The following is a 21,228-nucleotide window of genomic DNA, read 5'->3' on the forward strand; positions in this document are numbered from 1 at the left end:
CTCAGCATCATCCAACACTGCTATTACATAGATCTGGTAAACTCCCACCAAGACAAGGCTCAAATAAAACTTGTACAAAAGAAGAAAAAACCCTTTTTACGATGGGAAGTGTGAGGATTATTCTAGAAGAAAGCTATAGAGAGTATTCCTGAAGGAAATCGACCAGGGAAAACACTCAACATACGTCTTAGTACCAAAACCAAACAAGTAGTTACAGCCCATACTAGATCTCTGCTTCTTAAACAAGTTCTCAAATACACAGAAATTCAAAATGACAATGCTACAAGATGTCTTCACACAACTGCGCCAGGGACATTACATGGTGACCTAGACCTAAAGGACTCATATCTACACATTCACTGAACCACAGGCACAAGAAGTTTTTAAGCTTTGTCATAGGCAAGGGGCACTACCGATGCCGAGTGCTACCTTTGGGAAGAAAATCAGCACCCAGGGTATTCACAAAGTGCTTAGCGGCTGGAGCGGCACACTTCAAGAACATTAATACTCGTGTTTTCCCTACTTTGGCGACTGTTTGGTAAAGAGGGAACAGCATATGATGATATCACTACAAAGGCTAGAATTCTCCATAAACATGGAAAAGTCATTGGCCATGGCAGAACAAGAGAAGCTCATCTTAGGTGAACAAATCAGTACAGCAAAAGCAAGAGTAGACCCTTGCAAAAACAGGGCACTGGCTGTAATGCCAGAAGCTCACCCCTATTGGAAGGTCAGTCTTTGGGGACTGTGGGGAAGGTGCTGGTAAACATGGCTTCTGGCATACAACTAATACCATATGTGAGGTTACACATGAGACCGATCAAGAAATGGGGCCAGAGCCAGTGGTCACAAGCCATGGGGAGTTGGGGAGATCTAGTGGTTGTCACAGAGTTCTTGAGGAAATGACGAGGTGGAACACAATGAATATAACAATAGGAAGACCCTTCATTCCATCAACTGCAACAGTGGCCATCACTATGGACTCATTTCACGTAAGATGGGGGGAGATCATATGGGGAAGCTCAAGATCAGAAGTCTGAAACCAGAAGAAGCAGTACAGCACATACATTTACTGGATCTAAGGACAGTGTCCCTTGCCTTAAAAGTATTTCAGAAGAATTGGTAGGGCATATTAATGCAAGTTCAAACTGACAAAACAACAGTGTTCTACCTCAACAAGCAAGGGGTGACATAATGCTTCGCTTTATCAAAGCTAGCACAGGAGATATGGAGGTGGGACATCCAGAGACAGATTAACAATGATACGTCTGCAGGGGGTGGAAAACGAAAAGACAGACAAACTGAGGGGACATGCATCCACCTCATGCTAGTGGGGGCTGAATCAGGCAGTGATAGAGAGGGTGTTACAAAAAGTAGGGGATATCAGAATTAGATCTGTTGGTAACACCAGATAACTCAAAATGCCAGTTCTTTGCATCCAGACCATCACACTTCTACACCCTGGGAATGTGCTATTGATAGACTGGTAAAGGAAATTTAGTTATGCTTTTCCCCCCGATTCCATTGTTATCAGTAGTGATTAACAAGTGCCGATAACAATGGATGGCATTAATACTCATCGCCCTCCAGTACACAAAACAGACCTGGTTCTCAGATATGATAGAGATGGCATATAACAGTCTACAGAGACTACCAGCGTCACAAGGCCTGCTTTCAGTGCAGGAAGGAAGGTTCTTCACCCAGAACCAAACACACTGGGACTAGCAGCATGGTTTCTGAGGTAATAGTTATGACATCTGGGACGTCCAAAGAAAGCAATGGCAGTCCTTGTGGAAGCAAGAAGACTGACAACATAGACATGCTACATAGCCAAATGGGAGAGATACACAAGGATGTACCAGAGATCTGGCCTTTTTCAGGATAGGACCATGAGATCAGGACTATCTGAGTCTTGGTGAGACTATGTCCAAGCCAAAACGAATAAACTCATTTGAGTCAGCGTTCCAGGTCAAACCTTGTGGGTTTATTCAAAATTAAGATTATTATAGAAGGCAAAAAGTAATTAGTCAATTATGAGTTTGCTAAAAAATAAAATAGCCATATTCTGTGAGAGGACTAAGATAAGGTCTGTGTCTGAAGAAAGTCAGTATCCATAACTAAATATAGATCAGCAAGAGGGCTGACACAGACTGACATAGTCTTAACCCAATGAATAGCAAAGATAAGCTTAAGTATAAATCAGTGCTTAGACTAGTGCAGAGTTTGCCTTCTAGGAGAGCCCAGAAAGAATTGGCGTGTTTCCCACAAACATAATCTTTTATAAGGTTTTAGACCAAAAAGCCACAAATTTAGGGGTAAGATATGACATTATAGGGTTGAACTAGCAACGTGTCATTCTAGTAAGTCAATGAATTTTCTGAAACGTTAGATAAGATACATCTAGAAACACCTACTTTTGCTGCATTTTAATGAATGAGGTGTGCATAGGAAATGACATGATATTTATGTAGCAGAAATATAATAGACCGTTCAACTAATGAATTGTCCTTATGAAAGGTTCAAGTAATGGAACTTGAAAGTAACAACGACAGGAGCACTGTGAACATGGCTTCCTTGTGAGGAACATAAGTAATCCCGTTTATTAATACAAATGTCATAGGATTAGACTTTAATTTTTCCGATTTTTTTATTTATTTATTTTTAACTGGGAAAGCACACAATTTATGCACGTAGAAAAGCTAATTTACATCCAATAAAAGTACACATTTATTCTTGTAAAAATGAATAGATGTCAGTGCAAGCTGGCTAAGGCCTAGTCATGTTAACAAAATTATGTCTGAATTAGGTGTTATTTTCTAATTAGTAAAAACACATTTAACACAGATATGCTGGCAAATGTGTGAATTGCTGTCAAATGGGCAAGAACGGAAGTTGGTGAAAAGAGTTCTAGCCAGGCACATTTTTCAAAGGCAGGCATACTGGTTACTGCTATGCAAACCCACCTCATGAGTGAGAAAAGAAGTGAAAGAGCATTAGGTTTGGCAACTTGTATAGAAACTATACTTTCTTGAAAACCCATTTTCCACCAACTCTTGCCACGTCAAATGACACCAAATGTGTGTGCATTATTTGGTGGCCCAACTCCCTCTTGTGCTTCCCAAGGTGGACAATTCCCAGTCATACGAGCCATAGGCGAAAGATGGCTCACACAAAAGCCATATGCAATCTACACATGCAAAAGGTGATCAATCAATCAGCCAATCAGTACTTGTACAGCACGGCTTATCACCCGTCTGGTTTCAAGGCTCTGTTTTGGGTGTGCTGATCACTCGAAAAGCCAGGTCTTGAGATCCTATTTGTATTGCTTCAATGACGCGGCCTGTCCGAGGTTGAGTGAAAGAGAATATCCAGGTTGCGAGGTAGGCGAAGGCTCTGCCTCCAGCTGTGCTTTCCCTGATTCTGGAGACGGTGCTGAGAGCAAGTTGGGAGGATCGGCGTTGCCTGTCGGGGGTGTAAAAGGTCATGCGGGGGTGGAGGTAGTCCTGTCTGATTTTGTTAAGTGCCTTATAGGTGCGAGTCAGTAGCTTGAAAGTGATGCATTTGTTGACCAGGAGCCAGTGGAGGTCGCTAAGGTAGGAGGAGATGTGGCGGCGATGTCCAGGATGAGTCTGGCTGCTGCATTTTGGATCCTCTGTAGCCTTGCTTGTAGCTTCTTTGTGATGCCGGCATAGGGAGAAATGGCATAGTCCATTTGCTGCTGACCAGAGCCTGGGTGTCCATCCTTCTAGTATCAGTAGGGATCCAGTTGAAGAGCTTCAGAAGTAGAGGCAGGGTGTGGAAGCAGGCTGATGAGATGACGTTGACTTGACGGGTCATGGAAAGTGTGGAGTCCAGGATGATGCCCAGGTTGTGTGTGTGGTCAGTGGGGGCGTTTCCTAGAGCGGCTGACCACCAGGATTCGTCCCAGGCGGAGGGGGTGGAGCAGAGTACAAGGATCTGTCTTGTCCGAGTTGAACCTGAGGCAGCAGGAAGGACTGCACTCATACCATTGTGGAAATTTCTCTTGGCTGTTGATGGGTCAGGAAGAGTATCAGTTGGGTATCGTTGGAATAGGAGACGATGTTTAGTCCGTGCTGTCTGACGATTTTGGCGAGCGGGCCATGTAGATGTTGAAGAGGGTCAGGCTTAGTGAGGATCCCTGGGATACTCCGCAGCAGGTTTCATTGGGTGCTGAAGTATATGGTGGGAGTCTGACACTCTGGGTTCTTCTGGTTAGGAAGGAACAAATCCATTCCAGTTATTTTTCCACAGATGCCGGCATCGTAGATATTGGTGTAAAGAGTGGAGTGGGAGACTGCACTGAACACGGTGGATAGGTTGAGGAGGATGAGGGCGGCCGTGTCACTGTGGTCCAGTATGGCACGGGTGTCGTCAGTGGCTGCGAGGAGGGCTGTCTCAGTGCTGTGGTTGCTCCTGAAACCAGACTGTGAGGGGTCTAGGATGTGGTTTGACTCGAGGAACTCCGTCAGTTGCATGTTGATATCCTTTTCTGTTATCTTGGCTGAGAAGGGTAGCAGAGAGATGGGTCTGTAGTTTTTCATCTCCCTTGGGTCGGCAGAGGGTCTCTTTAGGAGCGGATTGATCTCTGCATGTTTCCAGTTGGATGGGAAGGTGGTGGTTTTGTTGGAACAGTTGATCAGCAGAGCTCTGGTGTGATGGTGGCGCTGGCCAGATTCAAGATGTGATTATGGGCACGGTTCCGAGGGTGCCCCTGAAGGGATGGAGTTCATGAGTTTCCGGGTGTCTTGTGTAGCGATAGGGGTCCAGTGGTTCAGGATCTGTGGGGTCTGTGGTGATGCTGGTGGGTGTGGGGGCAGGTGTTTTGTTTCTTGAATCCTTCGTACATGTCCTGGATTTTCTGGAGGAAAAAGGTAGCAAGGTTGTCTCAGAAGTCTTGGGGGGGGGGGGGAGTGTTTTTTGGATTGGCTTGGTGGCAGGATGAGTATCTTCCAGGGTTGAGGGCATGCAGAGCGCTAGCATTGTACCGGTGGGTGGCGCAGGAAGCAGGGTCTGTGGTGCTGGACACAGTCACAGCCACGCAGCAGCCGCCAGTAAGAAGGGGTTGAGGTGGGAGGGTCGATCAGCAGGGAGGGCGGGAAAGCACTTCATAGGGAGGGGGGCGGGTCCGCAGGGGCAGCAGCGGCAGAGCGGGGGGTGCAAAAGAGTGGAAAAAGGGGAAAAAAGAGACAAGAAGAGAAAAAATATGACAAAAGGCAAAGAGAGACACACAGATAGGTACTGATGGCCACTAGGGATGTGGCACAGGTGAGTGCTTGCAGGTCAAGTTGGGCATCGAACTGAGAGTCGGGCAGGCTCTCATTCGAACCAGCAGCAGCAACAGGTGGAGCTGCGCTGAGGGGGGCAAACAGACGCTGACCTCAGAGAAATAAAGTGCTTAGGAGGTTTAGACTTTGAGAGAATAAGGAGGAATCAGCTTGTCATGTTACCTTTTGTGTTAACCTAATAATTTTCTTACATCCCAGAGATCATTGTTGCTTCTAATTTACATGAGAAGCATCCTCCCGCTGTGCTACAATTTTCTCCATGAAAATCCCACTTTAAATATTACTAGTGAATGATATTTCAGGGTAAAAAAAAACAAAAAAAACGTTTCTTTGTATGTATGCTTGTGTAAGATCTGTACAACCTGTGAAAAAGGTTTGCCGGCTACGCTCTTATATTTTAACTAAAGAAGTAATCATTGTGACATCAGCCTGTGATAAACTAAGAGAGAACTGTTGTACTGTGCTGACTTGCCATTAATTGTGATATAAATGTTTTGAGGAAGTTTTTTTTCCACAGGGGTACTCACTTATTCCTTCTTCCTTAATTGTTACCTTTCCGTACCCTTTTCAGCTCTCTGAGTGTGTGTTTGCATAGGTCTTTGTGTGATCCTATACAGTCTCTTGATAAGCCAAGTGACAGCTGTACCATTTGAAGGTGAGTTTCCAAGTTCCTTTAGTAGAGATTGTTTGTGCGGTGCTTAAGGGAGAAAGTTGTATTAAGTCTGACTCCTTTTATGATGTTTTTTTTTTTTTTAAATGTTCCATTTTGGATCCATCTGTTACTGCCGTTTTTCACCATCTCTCTGGACCTAGGTCTTAGTATAATTCCACTTTACTGTTGTAAATTAATTTGTGGATTTCTTGTGAAGTGGCCCCATCATTCCAAGAAAAGATCCATGCTTACTTTTTTTTTCTATTTCTCTTTTACCCTACTTGTAGAAGCACCTCCTCTGAATCCTGCAGTACAGCCTCTTGCCTGGATGCTGGGCAGTTGGGTGGCGGAGCCACCAGGGAATGGCACCTTCCCTACCATTTGCCCCTTCCGCTACCTGGAAGAGGTGCAGATCTCTCATGTGGGTCAGCCAGTACTCAACTTCACGTAAGTAAGAAAGCTTTGCTCCACTCTTAAAAATTATGGTTATACGAAAAGTTCATAATGTGGGGGGGGGGGGGGGCACTAGTCCTGTGCTGTTTCGTCGGAGCATAATATGTGGTAAATGTAGATATCTGTCTGCCATTGTTCCGGTTGATACAATCTCCAAATAACATTCAGTCCTGCTTATGTCTACTTGAATTTGGGGATTTTCAGGATTTATTTGCCTTTGTATCTAGATTAGGTCTGTATAGTCATGGTGGATGGGGTTTCTTTTTGAGAGGGGAGTTTTTTTGTTTCAATGATAATGTTCTGAATTTTTATCTCCCACACAGCTTCAATGCCTTCCATCCAGACTCGAGAAAGCCACTGCACCGGGAATGCGGGTTCATTCGCCTGCAGCCAGACACAAACAGAGTGGCCTTCATCAGTGCTCAGAACACAGGTGCGAACTATTAACATGCAGTACAAATTATTTTCTGTTGAGTATACATGTATACAGGCATTGTGAGGGCTATGGACTCGGTGGAGAACATTTATTAGTGGCCTGTCATAATTAAAAGCCGTAAAAGACTGCTTTTTGAGCGCTAGTGTTAAAAGAGTAATTCCTAAAGCCAAATGTCGCCTTTGTGGAAATAAATATTCACCCCTTTCACTGGCTTCTCACACATAAAGACTTTGATTTTGAGTAAGAATGTCTGTATGATACATTGTTAACCAACACCTTTTTTTGTCTGTGGCAGTACAGAGCACATGAATGTTGCTACAGTATTTTCCAACACAATCCGAGAATATAGATTCAAAACTAAAAGTTAATTAGCAGTAATAGGTAAAATGGACTCAACTCAATTTTAGGGCTGTGAATGCTTAGGGTGCTTTTTAGTGTGTTGAGACAAAGAGGCTTAATAGCTGAGTGGAATGCATGGTAAGTAGATGAGGAGGTTTACTAGGTGTTCATGGGCCGAGTACAAGCTTTCAGATCAATTATAATCCCGATTGTCTGTCGAAAGTGAGGTGCCTCAATGTAGCCTAGTCGACATCCAAACTGTTACCTGTTGTCCTGATCCAAAGATTACTTTAATCTTCTAGTCAGAATGTACACCATGCACACAACAAAACTGAGAACTTGTTTAGTCAAAGGAAATGGACTTTGTACTTGTAGCACCATAACTCAAGAAAGCTTGCTTAAACTGTTTTATGACATTTAACAGAGAATGCGGTACCCACACCACATACCTGAATCATCCTTTCATGACCTCCTTGTGTCCTTGGCCCCAACATCAATGTTTCTACAACACAGCAGGATCAATGGCAGTGTCACCCCTTTTAGGCTTATGGGCGCAGGGCCCATAATAGGCTGGACATATCTTATCCTGGAGGAGGATGAATCTTTTGGTATGCCGCACAGTCAGTTGCTCCTATTACATGTCCCTCAATAGCAGCTCAAAAGCGTGCTTTGATTTCTGGTTTGCATTACTTAAGGGCTGGGAATTGTAGAACACCATTGGACACCCCCCTAAATTCCCCTTCGACTCTGGAAGGTACCACAGTGTGCTTGATTTATGAATAGAAGTAAATGGCATCAATTAATTGATATGCGGAATGATCTTAGAATAGAAATTAGCCGTAACCCTCTGATCGTAACATAAAGATTAATGTCATGGGGCGACAGGGATGGTCAAATATTCTTGGTACAGTTTTTCATATTTTTAATAATAGGTAATGTGTCAAGTAGTAGACACTGGGGGTCATTACAAACCTGGCGGACGGTGTTAAAGCGGCGGTAAGATCGCCAACAGGCTGGCAGTCTTTTTTTTTAGTATTATGACCATGGCGGTTACCGCCATGGTCATCCGCCGCTTCTCCGTTCCGCCTGCCAGGGCGGAGACAACCGCTGGGCTGGAGACCTGGGTCTCCAGCCCGGCGGCCGTCACAATACCGCTGCCGGTAATTCATGTAATCCCATGGCGGTAAGCACTATCAGTGCCAGGGAATTCCTTCCCTGGCACTGATGGGGGTCTCCCCACCCCGACTCCCTCCCCCTACACCCCCCACCACCCCTGCCACCCCCCCCACAGGTGGCAGGGCCCCCCCTCCCCACCCCGACCCCCGACATTACCTTACACATACACACCCGACACGCACGCAGGCACCACCAACACACATACACGCACGCACACCGACATACATGCCAACATCCACACACAGTCAGACACGCACACCCACATTCAAACATACATGCACACATCCGTACAGTCATACCTACAGACATACACGCACTCACACACCCCCCTTACATACACAGACGCACACCCCCATGCACCCACACAACACATACCCCCCTCCCCTAACGGACGATCGACTTACCTGTTCTGTCGATCCGCCGGGAGGGGACGGGAGCCATGGGGGCAGCTCCGCCGACACCACACCGCCAACAGAACACCGCCGCGCAGAATCACAGGACGTGATTAGCTGGGCGGTGTTCTGTTGGCGTGGCGGTGGAGGTGGAGCAACCTCCACTTCCCCGCCAGTATGGCTGTTGGCGGCTCTCCGTCTGAAAAACGACGGAGGGCAGCCAACGGTCATAATACGCCGAGCGGCAAACCGCCACTACTCGCGGTCTTCCGCACGGCGGTCCCTTGGCGGTCTTGTTAAAAGACCGCAGAGGTTGTAATGACCCCCACTGTTTATTAGAAATCAACTTCCAAATTAAAATACTTCTATTTTACTCTTACTTGAGTTAATATAAATATATATATATATATATAAAACAATTTTATTATTTTTTTTTTTACTAAGGATAATGATTGCCGCACATTAATTTGATTGCACAAAGAGATTGCGGAGAGTATGTTTTTTTCTTTATCAAATCCTGCACTATTGAGAATAATAAAACATTGCAAGCCTCTCATAATAATTGGTATGATGAAGAAGGAAGGAGGTACTTTCAAAAGCTTTAAAAAATAATTCAAGAAATTAAATTATATGTTGGCTGAGAAAGCACAAAGACCTCCTAAAAACAAGAAAAATGACTTGGCTATTAATCTGTGGGGTTAACTATTGGAAGCTTATAACAAAAACAATTGTGGAGCTTGCTGGAATATAATTACTCCAGTATTGGAACTTTCTTAGATTCACATGCTTGAATCATTCCCGTCGTCGAGATGGGAGTCCCCGGTACCTTTTATCAAGTATTACTAACATAGGGTTAAACCGAAAGGCCCTAGGCCTCTCAGTTTAGCATTCTATTAGTCAATTTGAGAAAAAAAGAACTAAATTTAAGAGGCCACCAATCAGGCAACACTATCCTTTAAACCTTCCTGAAAGAATCTCCAGTCCCTCAGATTTTCTACCGCACATCCTGCTGGGCAGTCTCCACGGATCTCTGCTCTGCTTTTCACAGTTTTTTGGATATCCAAAGAATTTAATTCTTTTCAACTGATTTCTACTTGTACCTCACAAGGCCTTTACCGTGTCTGACAAAGAAAGTAAGGGTTTATTCAGGTCCTGTAAAACCACTGATAAGAAAAGGTTGCATTCTGAAGACCCTCACCAGAACTGTATATACGGCCTTAATCCGCACTATTCGGCAAAGGATTTTAAGGTTTGTCGCACCTTTTCCTCCAAAACCTTGAAAGACAGGGAAGGCAGATTGTTGAGATGGCTGCAAAAACTTAAATGAAGGGATAATCGAGTCTCTGACTCTGAGAGTGACGACTCTTCTACCTCTTCCAGAAGATCACAAAAAAAGAGCGAGTCAAGGTCCTCCTCAGAGCAGCCAAGAAAGGCCTACAAAAAGACCACCCCAGGATCTTACAAAGGCTACACCCGTTCTTCACCTCCTCATAAACTCTCTTTAAAAATTGAAAGAGGACATACTAGCAGCGCAGAAGGGGCTCGAAAGTCATCATCTGTGACTCCTTCTCCTCCTATTAAGTTGTCTCACACCTTTAAGAAGCCTTCCTCTGCTCCTCCAGGCGACAGACCATCTATAAGATCCCCACCGCCGATGACAACCATGTCGACCACGTTACCAACAAGGGCTGTTCGTCGATCCCAGCGACGGCCTACCAACGTCGACGAGTTATCCACCGTTTACGAGGACATCGTCATCTACATCTTCTTCGATGAAGACGTATACTACGACTTCATCCACAACAGTAACCTTAGTGTCTTCATTGCCGTCACCTTCAACGACGACCTCGTCAATGGTGGCCTCATCTACGAAGCAGTCAACGGTTAAAATAGCATTGAAATCATCCACAATGAAGACAACATTGACGAGTGCACCTGTTACACCGTTGACAAGCTCGTCAGCGAGCAAAAAAGTGCATAGAAGAGAGGAAACTCCAAGAATTACCCCAGAGCATACTTCTCCAAGCAAGTTAACCCCTTTTATACCAACCCATCTACTTGAGGGTGACGACAAATCTGATGATGAGGGTCCATTTGGAACAGCGCAGTCCCTCTCAATTAAATGGAAAGTGCCAAGATTATGATGATGACTACAGTGAAGCATATGATCCACAGTATTATGCACCACAGGGACAACCATATCAAGAGGTATTCTATGTGCCGAATTCATTAATAACGGAATTGCAGCCATGCTGGCTGACTATAGAAAGCGGTTTCAACCCACAAAGGAAGTACCATCTCAGTGACTATCACCAGCTCCTCACGTGCCCACCCCGCGTTGGAGGCCTACGACTTAACCATTTGCTAAGATCTTCACACCTGATATGACCCTTCCACAGGACATGGACATATCTGAAGGAGAACAAGAGGAAGGTGAGCTCCTAGACAACCAATCGGAATGGGATGAATATATCATTCCAGCTCCACCTTCTCCTTCACCTTCAAAGGTAGGTTCACCTCTAGAGGACATTGGAGGATTCCATACTTTTATGGAAAGGGCCGCCAAACGATTTGCACTTCCCATGCCATCCAAGCCAATGGATTGCTTTCTGTATGACTTCAAGGAGTCATTCCAAAAATCAGTACGCTCTGTGCCAATAGTAAATTACATATGGGAAGAAGGTTTAAAGGCCATGCAAAACCCAGCGACGGTCACAGCTGTGCTGCCACGTCTAGACAAAAAATATAAAGCACCTGAGGATGCCCCGACGTATGTAACTGGTCACCCTCATCCAGACTTGGTGGTAACACAAGCAGCCCTGACGAGGTCAAAAATCTCTCCATACCAATATCTGTGACTCCGCATAAGGAAGGAAGACGGTTAGACAATATCGCAAAAAATTCTCTTAAATGTCCATAACAGTAAGAGCTGCTAACTCCCTTGTCGTTCTAGCAAGATACGACAGACAATTATGGGTTGACATTGCCTTGTATATCAAACAACTGCCGGAGGACACTAAACCCGAAGCTGAAAAGATATTGCAAGAAGGGGAACGTACATCAGCAGAAGTTATTGACTGTGCGATGGACATAACCACCACTGCATTTCGTCAACTTGCCGGGGCTGCTGTTCTCAGGAAACAAGGTTGGCTGGAGGCCACATCATTTCGCCTGCAGGTACAAAATAAGATACTAGACCTTCCGTTACATGGGCAAGCGCTCTTTGGAAAGTATGTTGATGAAGCACTTCAGTCAATAAAATCAGACACCGAGACAGCTACATTTTTAGGAATGCTGCAGTTTCTGAAGTCTTCCTTTCATGGCATGAGAGGAAGTGGGATGCCTTCAACAGTAGAGATATCTATCGTACACATCCACCTCTCAACAATTTCCCCAGCAATATTCCCAAAGGCAACCTCCACAAGCAGCTTATAATAGAGCTACCTCAAGAGGGCGACCAGCCTGTCAAGCAAAAGACTCAGCTCGCAGATTATGATCTATCCCAGGCTCTGGCTACCCCCAAAATTGCGCCTTCCAAACTAAGGGAAAATCTTCCTGTCTCTCCAGCAATGGCAATCCATACCATCGGACCAATGGGTCTTAAAGCTGGTGAACTTAGGACACATGCTGGAGTTTGTCTAAATACCTCCTCGCAATCATCCTTGCAAGTCCTCTCCAAAGTATCTACCCCAACTCAACCTGGAGATCACAAAATGCTTCTCAAGGGCGCAATAGAACAGGTGCCACCTTTGTAGTGAGGGAGAGGATTTTACTCCAGATTCTTCCTCATTCACAAGAAATGGAAAGACTGCGACCAATCTTTGATCTGAGAAAGTTAAACACCTATCTGAAAAAGCAATCTTTCTGCATGATAACTGTCCAGGACGTCCTCCTCCGGTTGAACCATGGAGACGATCTGTCTTCCCTAGACCTGAAGGATGCATATTTCCACATCCTAATCCATTTAGCCCACAGACAGTACCTAAAATTCATGGTAGCTGGCAGCCATTTCCTGTTTCGAGTCCTTCTATTCGGCCTACTATCAGCCTCCAGCATATTCACAAAGTGTCTAGCACCTGTATCAGCTTTCCTGAGGAGACGAAAGAACCAAGTATTCCCATACTTAGACAATTGACTGATAAAACCAAACATCTTCTCAGCAGCATGCAAGTCAACAAAAAAGTGCATTGCCTTACTCACCAGCTTAGGTCTAACCATAAATTGGGAGAAGTCCAAATCTCCACCATAACGTATGATCACTTTTCTAGGAGCAAAAAACACGCAATCCAGCATAGCCTGCCCCACTATGAAACAACAGCAAAGACTACTATCTCTCGTAAAGTCAGTTAAAAAAAAAAATCGATTTCAGCAACGACATCAAGATCATTCCGGCCATGGTCCGAGCTCTGCAGTGGTGGTCTCAAAAGCATCATCTTTCTTTTGGCCTCTCATTCCAGCATTGGCCCTGTCCATAGGTTATCACTGCAGACGCCTCATTAAATGGTTGGGAAGTGTTTTTGCAGTACCTAAAAATCAGTGGCAAATTGCCACCACTGCGTCAAACACTGCACATCAATCTAGTAGAACTAAAAGCAGTTCACCTGGCCTTGCAGGCGTTCCTTTAAAAAATAGCCAATTCAGAGGTGCTAATAAGAACAGACAATACCACTACAATGCACACCCTCAACAAACAAAGAGGTACACGATCCCTTCCCCTCTCCAAGGAAGCACACGAGATTTGGGACTGGGCCATACAGCATGGAGTACTACTACGAGCAATACATGTCCCAGGGCATCAGAACAAGGTAGCAAACTCTCTGCAGACTAAAATTAGTCTGGCACAAATGGGAATTGGATCATTCCATGGTCAACCACATATTCTCTCAGTGGGAGACACCCAACCTCGACCTTTTTGCCAGCCTGTCAAACACCAGATACCGATACTATGCAAGTTGGCATCACCAGAGGTGATCAAGGGGGAATGTGTTTTCCATAGTATGGTGCGGAATCTTTGCTTATGCTTTTCCACCCATTCCTTTGGTCTCAATGTTCCTAACTAAGATGAGGGAACCCTGCACACTGATATTAGTAGCCCCAAACTAGCTTCAACAGCATTGGTTTGCAGAGCTTCTCCTGTTCTCAGTGAAACCTCACATCCCACTGAAAATATCTCTTCATCTGCCAACAATGAATAACATACAAGTCTTGCACCTGAATCCTCAAACAATGCAATTATCAGCATGGCTCCTGAGCACCATGAGTTTGCACATCTAGAAATCCAGCAGAAGTGCAGGAATATACTGTCCAGGGCCTGAGCGATTTAGCACCAATAAAACTTATTCATGGAAGTGGAAAAGGTTCTGTCAATGGTGCCAACAACAACAGGTACATCCTATTTCCTCATCACCGGAACAGATATTGCCTTATTTGTTGCATCTGGCACAATCAGGCCTTGCTCACTCGTCCATTAGGGTTCACCTGGCGGCTATTTAATCTTTTAGACAGTCAAGCTCTTCACCTTCTTTGTGGTCATCCAGAATAATTAAGCAATTTCTAAAGGGCTTATTAGGAGTTTTTCCACCTTTCAGACCCCCTCCTCCCTCCTGGAATCTTATTATTGTTCATGTACAGCTCATGAAGCAGCCATTTGAGCCAATCCATAGAGCTTCAGTTAAGCTTCTCTCTGGGAAGGTAGCCCTTCTCATTGCTCTCACGATAGCCAGGCGAGTCAGTGAGATCCAAATACTGTCTATCCAAGACCCTTTCTACAGATTAGGCAGGATAAAGTAGTCCTACGCACAAACCCACGATTCATACCAAAAGTTCCCTTGGACTTCCATATAAACGAGTTGCTGGTTTTGAAAACATTCTTCCCAAATCCAACAACTGCAGCTGAAAACGCGCTACACTCATTACATATAAAAAGATGCATGAAGTTCTGTCTGGAGAGGACTAAATCCTTTCTCAAGACTAGCTAGTTATTTGTGGCTTACAGTGCACCTAGACAGGGTCAACCTGTGTACAAACAGAGCATCGCAAGATGGATTTCTTCAGCAACTCTATTTTGCTATTAAGCACCGGGCAAGCAACTACAAGCTTCTGTTCGTGCTCACTCTACACGGGCAGTATCATCATCATCCACAGCACTGTTTGCAGGTGTGCCGCTCCATGACATTTGTAGGGCAACAACATGGAAAAGCTGCCACACTTTTACCAGACATTACTGCCTAGATGCAGTGTCTCACGGAGAAGTAGCTGTGGGACAGGCGGTCCTGAGACCTCTTTTACGGTGAAGGTTAGCTCTCTCTCTCTCTCTCTCTCTCTCATCCTGCCATCCGATCTGCACATTGTTTATATTAAATCTATCCCCCCCCCAAAAAAAAACAGATCCAGTATGATTTCAGGTAACAATTGTAAATGTCTAATGTTAAAAACTTTAAAATGTACATATGTTTACTTGGACAATTTATGCAAAACTGTGATAGTTATTCTACAATGTGCATCACTATTGCTGATTACTCTGATTCAAGCATGTGAATCTATGAAAGTTCCAATACTGGAGTAAGAAAATGAGCCTGTAACTATAGTTGTCCAGTCTTGGAATCTTTCATAGATTCACATGCGACCCACCCACCTCCCTGGAGAAGCTCACCTTTACCTCTCTTATTACTGTTATGCCCCTACGCACTTGTACAAAGAAAATCTGAGAGACTGGTGCTTCTTTCAGGAAGATTGTAAAGGGTGGTGGCACCTAATTGGTCGATTCTCAAGTTTAGTCCTTTTGTCTCAAAATTACTTTAATAGATTGCTAAGCTGAGAGGCCTAGGGCCTTTAGGTTTAACCCTATGCTAGTACCGGGAACTCCCATCTCGACAACGGGGAATGATTCAAGCATATAAATCTATGAAAAATTCCAATGCTGGAGAACTTTAGTTACGGGTTGTAGGAAAGTACCCTCTTTCTTGGCATGGTTACCCCTATTTTCTGCCTGTTGTCAGTGTGTTTGACTGTGTCTACTGGGATCCTTCTAACCAAGACCCCAGTAGTTTTTCTCTCTCCTGTAAACTTTTCCTTTTTCTTCCCACAATTAGCATACTGGTCCCCCCCATGTAAGTCCCTAGTATATGATACCTATGTACCCAAGGCATTGGAGTTCAAGGGGATCTCATGAGCAGCAGCAGTTATTCTGCCACCCATAGGGAGCACATGCAAAGGGTTCTGCAGGCCTTCCATTGTAGCCTGTGTCAAATGGGTACATGCACCCGTTTTTACTACAGGTCACTGTTAGTCACCCCTATGGTAGGCCCTCTCAGCCCAGAGAGCAGGGTGAAGGTACCTGTGTGTGATAGGGCACTCCTGCACTAGCAGAGGTGCCACCACAAACTTTAGATCCATTTTCCTGGACTTTGTGAGTGTGGGAACGCCATTTTACGAACCTCCACAAGCCACTGGTTTTCTTTGAAGGGCACATTTGGTGCCCTCCGTGTATAAACCACTCCACACCTGTTCATGGAATCCCCAGTCCCTGCTCTGGAGTGAAACTGGACAATGGAAAGGGGACCACTCCCCTGTCCATCACCACCCCAGGAGTGGTGCCCAAAGCTCCTCCAGAGGGTCCCCGGGTTCTGCCATGTTGTTTCCAAGATTGGCAGGGAACTCTGGGAGCATCTGAGTGGCCAGTCCAGGTAGGTGACATCAGAGCCCACTCCTGATAGGTGCTTACCTGGTTAGGTGACTAATCCCCCTTTCAGGTCTATTTAGGGTCTCTCTCTCGTGTGAGTCCTCAGATTTGTCTTGCAGGATTCCAGCAGGACTCCTCTGCAACCTCTACTTCCACTTCTGGCCACTGGAACCTCAACTGGACCCTCCAGGAGCCCACAACGCTGAAACAACGAAGAAGACTCCTCTGCAACTTTGTTTCCATGTCTCCTGCTAGCTTTGCACATTTCCCCAGCTGTGCATCCTCAGAAGACAGCAACTCTTCAGACTGCATAATAAGAAGAAGGAATCTCCCTTGGAGTTAAGGAGTCACTCCCCTGCAAACGCAGGCACCTACAGAAAGCGATGACCAGCTGCGTGGATCTCCCCTCATTTTGAGCTGCATGGATCCTGCATCACAGGTCCGGAGTAGACCTCTCTGCCAGCTGTCCAACTTTGGTAGAGGTAAGCCTTTGCCTTCCCACGCAAAACAGTACCCCTAAGCATTTCGTCTCTTGCAGCTGCTAAGGCTTCTTTGCATCTCCTCCAAGGGATCTTCAGGCGACTTGTAGCTCGAGCTCCCAGCACTCCATCCTGCAAAGCGAAATCTCCTGCGTGGTCCTTCGGCGGTGTGGGATCCTCTTTAGTAGTGCTGCGTGGGCTTCTTCTGCGACTCCTGTGTCCCCGACCTGTGAGACTACGGTGGGTGCTGTCTCTGCTCATGTGGACTCTCTGCAGTGCTGGGGGTCCCCTGTGACTCACACACCAGGCCAGCTTCCTACACAGTTAAGTAACTCATTTTCTTACACATGGGCCAGAAGAGACCTGTTATCCCCCCCCCGTAAATGTTGAAGAAGACTAAAGGTTTGCACATTTTTCATCACTTTTTTTTCTATAAATTCCTCTTTTGCATTCAATACAGCTGTTGTAGCTATCATCCCCATATTAAGATTTAATATGAGTTGCAGTGGCAGTATTGAATTTTTAATGTAAATGAAGATGAGAGCCATTACCATACCAAAGATTAGCAAAACCCAAAAGTGGACAAGAATCCGTCAGATTTTTTCAAACCAGAACTGTCATTTTGGGCTCCAAATGTCATAATCTTAGTGAACAGCATTGAACGCAAGGATACAGTACCACACGGACGTCCCAATGCACAAGAAGGATTGTCAAAAGAACCCAGTGAATTATATACCTATTAATCTAACGGCTAATCTGCAGAAAATATTCCAGTTTGTTTCTAAATTGTATTGCAGAAAGAATTACATCTAAGAAGTTTTTTTTCTCCATTACCAAGTGGGTTTTCAAATGGGAAATAGGTACATTAAATTAAGTTTTTAGCCTGTACCTTCTAATAGAAAGGTATCTAACGCTAAAGTAAAGGGTTTGATGGATTTAAAATCCTGTTTTGGCATTATGCCTAGTGATCGGTTATGGTCTTCTTTGGTAAATATTAGTAGTCCTGTAGATTTGCCTAAAATGTGAGGTGGCTGCACAGAGAAAATTTTGCTACAATTGAGTTTGGTCCTGAAGGCAAAACGGCCAAGGCATTCCCTGTGAAGCTGGGAGTTGGATAGAGCTGTCATCATTATTTATTTTATTTATTAATAGTATGATATGCTGGCTTAATGACTGTATCAGTGATGCACCTTTCCTGGAAAGCCGTACAATATATATATATATTTTTTTTGATTTTGCAGATAATACATTACTAGTTTCACCTACACTAACTGAAATATAAAATCTGTTAGTCTGTTTCCAAACTTAATGTAATATCAAAGGATTAGTGATCAATAAAGCCAAACAAAACGTATGGTTTTCAAGTCCCACTAGACATTTCAGAGTAAACTGAATTATCAAGAACTGGAGAGAGTTTCTATGTTTGACTGTCTGGGTTTTAGATTTTGTTCCAGTAATAAAAGGAATAGCCAAGTGTGTAAAATAAACATCATCCTTAAACAGAGATCATTAGTGGTTTTGCTTAAAAAAAAAAAAAAACCTTAACGGTAGAGCTATCTTTACAGCAGCTACAGCCTATAATGTCCTATAATGTCCAAGCACTAACAGCCTCTTTTGACAGTGAGATTTTAAAATCTTTGTTAGGTCTCTGCCTTAACATCATGACCATTCCCATGCATTGTGAATTAAGAATACTCCCCATTGAGGTCATGTTATGTTTCAAATCCTTACTGTATTATGCACACCTATGGAATAACATTTAGGTGGTTGTTTACTAAGAAACTTTATGGAGTGTTCTTTACATCCTAGGGAGGAGCAAGCTGGGGTGGGTTAGGTTGGTTCAAAATCAATTGCATGTTGTCTGCGCAGATTGGATAAGGAGCAAACCAGAGGGTACTAAGCCCAGTACTGCCTAACTTGTAAAAGCTGATTTGTTAAGCGTGTGGAAGCAAGATAATATCACATTACCACATCTGTGTACACTGACTGAGGGTTATCTTGTTGTTTGAAATGGGGTCTCTAGTTGGCAGTGGTTTGCACCGTGTCCAAATGGGGACCCTCTCTCTAGTCAAAGTAAGGGAGCCATACAGCCAAGATAGTCCCTGCTCACCTCCTTGGTAGCTTGGCACGAGCAGTCAGTTTCATCTCAGAGGCAATGTGAACATAGAGACACACACACACAGTAATTAGCGGAGTACAAAACCAAACAACAAAAATCCATCATACACAATTAAATATACGAATTTACAAAGATTACCTCTTAGTAAAGTGCTTAGAAACGCAATAGCTCCAACTGGGACTATCATGGTGTCTTGACGGAGTCGTTCCCAACAGTTGGACTCAATTTGCAAGGGAGTGTGGGCTGGTCACGGAGTTGCACAGACCCTGGATACAGTATCTTGTAAAACGATGAGGAAACAAAGATCTTTCACGGAGTCGAAGAGGTGAGGCCTCGCTGGAGCTGGTGCCGTGTTGGTTCCTTATTGCTACCAGGGAGGTGAGTCATTGGTTCCTTACTGCTAGGCAGGGGAGGTGAGGCACAGTTTCTCACGGTTGCAGGGAAAGTGATGCAGCCTCAGTAGTGAGGCGTCTGTTCCTTACGACACGACGATGTTGATGAATCCAGTAGGTCAAGATGCAAGGTGTCGAATTTGTGGTGTTGCAATCTCAGCACGGGGCCACAGGTGCTGCGGAAGAGTCGGGTGTCACGGATGTCAGTGACACAGCACTCAGGACTCGCACAGTGGCGGGAATGCGGAGGCCCTCCGGCAGCATCTGGCCCGTGTTGCTGGTCGTGGTCGTTGAACTCAGCAGGGACCATAGCTCCAGTGCAGGCAGTGGAGTGCCGTTGGAAAAAAGGCGCCAGCTCAGAAGTTGCTCTGGAATCAATGTGCTAAGTTTCTTCTTAGTTGCACCAGTGCTCACATTGAAGTGTTCTTAACTATGTGGGGTCAGAGGTCCAGTACTTATACCCATTTCTGTCTTTCAAGTAGGCAAACTTCAAAGAGAGGTCTTTGTAGTGCACAAAACCCTGCCTTTCTCTGCCCTGGCCCCAGACACACTCCAGGGAGTCTTGGCGACTGCTTTGTGTAAGGACAGGCACAGCCCTGTTCAGGTGCAAGAGTCAGCTCCTCTGACCACTCTAGCTCAGGCAAACCCATCAGGATATGCAGGACACACCGCCGCTCCCTTTGTGTGACTGTCTAGAGTGAATGCACAAACAATCCAACTGTCATCCTGAACCAGACGTGTATTCCACAGACAGACAAAGGCACAGAATGGTTTAGCAAGAAAATGCGCACTTTCTAAAAGTCCCATTTTCAAACCTACAATTCAAAAATCAATGTCGCCAAAAGATGTATTTTTAAATTGTGATTTCAGAGACGCCAAACTCCATAGCTCTATGTGATCCCTATGGGAAATTACACTTAAAAGGTATTTCAAGACAATCCCCATGTTATTCCTGAGAGAGACAGGCCTTGCAATAGTGAAAACCGAAATTAGCAGTATTTCACTATCAGGACATGTAAAACACATCATTACATGTCCTGCCTTTTAAATACCATGTACTCTCCCCATGGGGCTACCTTGGGCCTACCTTAGGGGTAACTTAAGTTAATAAAAGGTAAGGTTTGGGCCTGGCAAGTGGGTGCAATTGCCAGGTCAACATGACAGTTAAAAACTGCACACACAGGCACTGCAATGGCACGCCTTAGACATGTTTACAGGGCTACTCATGTGGGTGGCACAATCAGTGCTGCAGGCCCACTAGTAGCATTTTTACAGGCCCTTGGCACACATGGTGCACTATACTGGGACTTACTAGTAAATCATATGTGCCAATCGCTGAAAAACCAATCACCATTACAGATTAGACAGAGAGCACTGGCGCTAGCAATGGTCAGCAGTTGTAAAGTGCCCAGAGTCCTAAGGCCAGCGAATTCAAAACTCAGTATAGGATCAAAAACAGGAGGGCAGAAGCAAAAAGGCAGGGAAAACCACGCAAAGCGCTGACAGGTCTAATGCTTGTCCTCAAGAACAAACCTGTCTGTCTGGATTTTTTGGAGACACGGAACGCCAAGAAGCGATTTTTGCAATTTCATGTTGTTACATCACAATTAGCTAGTCAAACACATCACTGGGAGGTGGAAGGGCTAAGCCGGTTGTTTGGCTATTGCAGTTTTTGGTCAAACCAGATAGTCCGAAGTAAATTTTCCATTCTTCCATTCCTTATATACGAAATGTAGAAAACAGTATTCAATTCCTTAGCTTAAGAAGTTAAGGCGTTAGTCTATATATGTTCGCAATCCGTTT

At 44.7% G+C, this 21,228-nt stretch overlaps 1 protein-coding gene across 2 annotated transcripts in view; it reads left to right on the forward strand.

Moving 5' to 3' along the window:
* THAP4 (THAP domain containing 4) overlaps positions 1–21,228 on the forward strand; it is a 424,173-nt gene that overhangs the window by 220,471 nt on the left and 182,474 nt on the right. For both annotated transcript variants that reach the window (XM_069213628.1, XM_069213629.1), the window contains 2 exons: positions 6,246–6,405; positions 6,735–6,844. In XM_069213628.1, coding sequence (XP_069069729.1) covers positions 6,246–6,405; positions 6,735–6,844 — 270 coding nt within the window. The remainder of the gene's footprint in view (positions 1–6,245; positions 6,406–6,734; positions 6,845–21,228) is intronic.

Source organism: Pleurodeles waltl, chromosome 11 (assembly GCF_031143425.1).
Source record: "Pleurodeles waltl isolate 20211129_DDA chromosome 11, aPleWal1.hap1.20221129, whole genome shotgun sequence".
NCBI lineage: Eukaryota > Metazoa > Chordata > Amphibia > Caudata > Salamandridae > Pleurodeles > Pleurodeles waltl.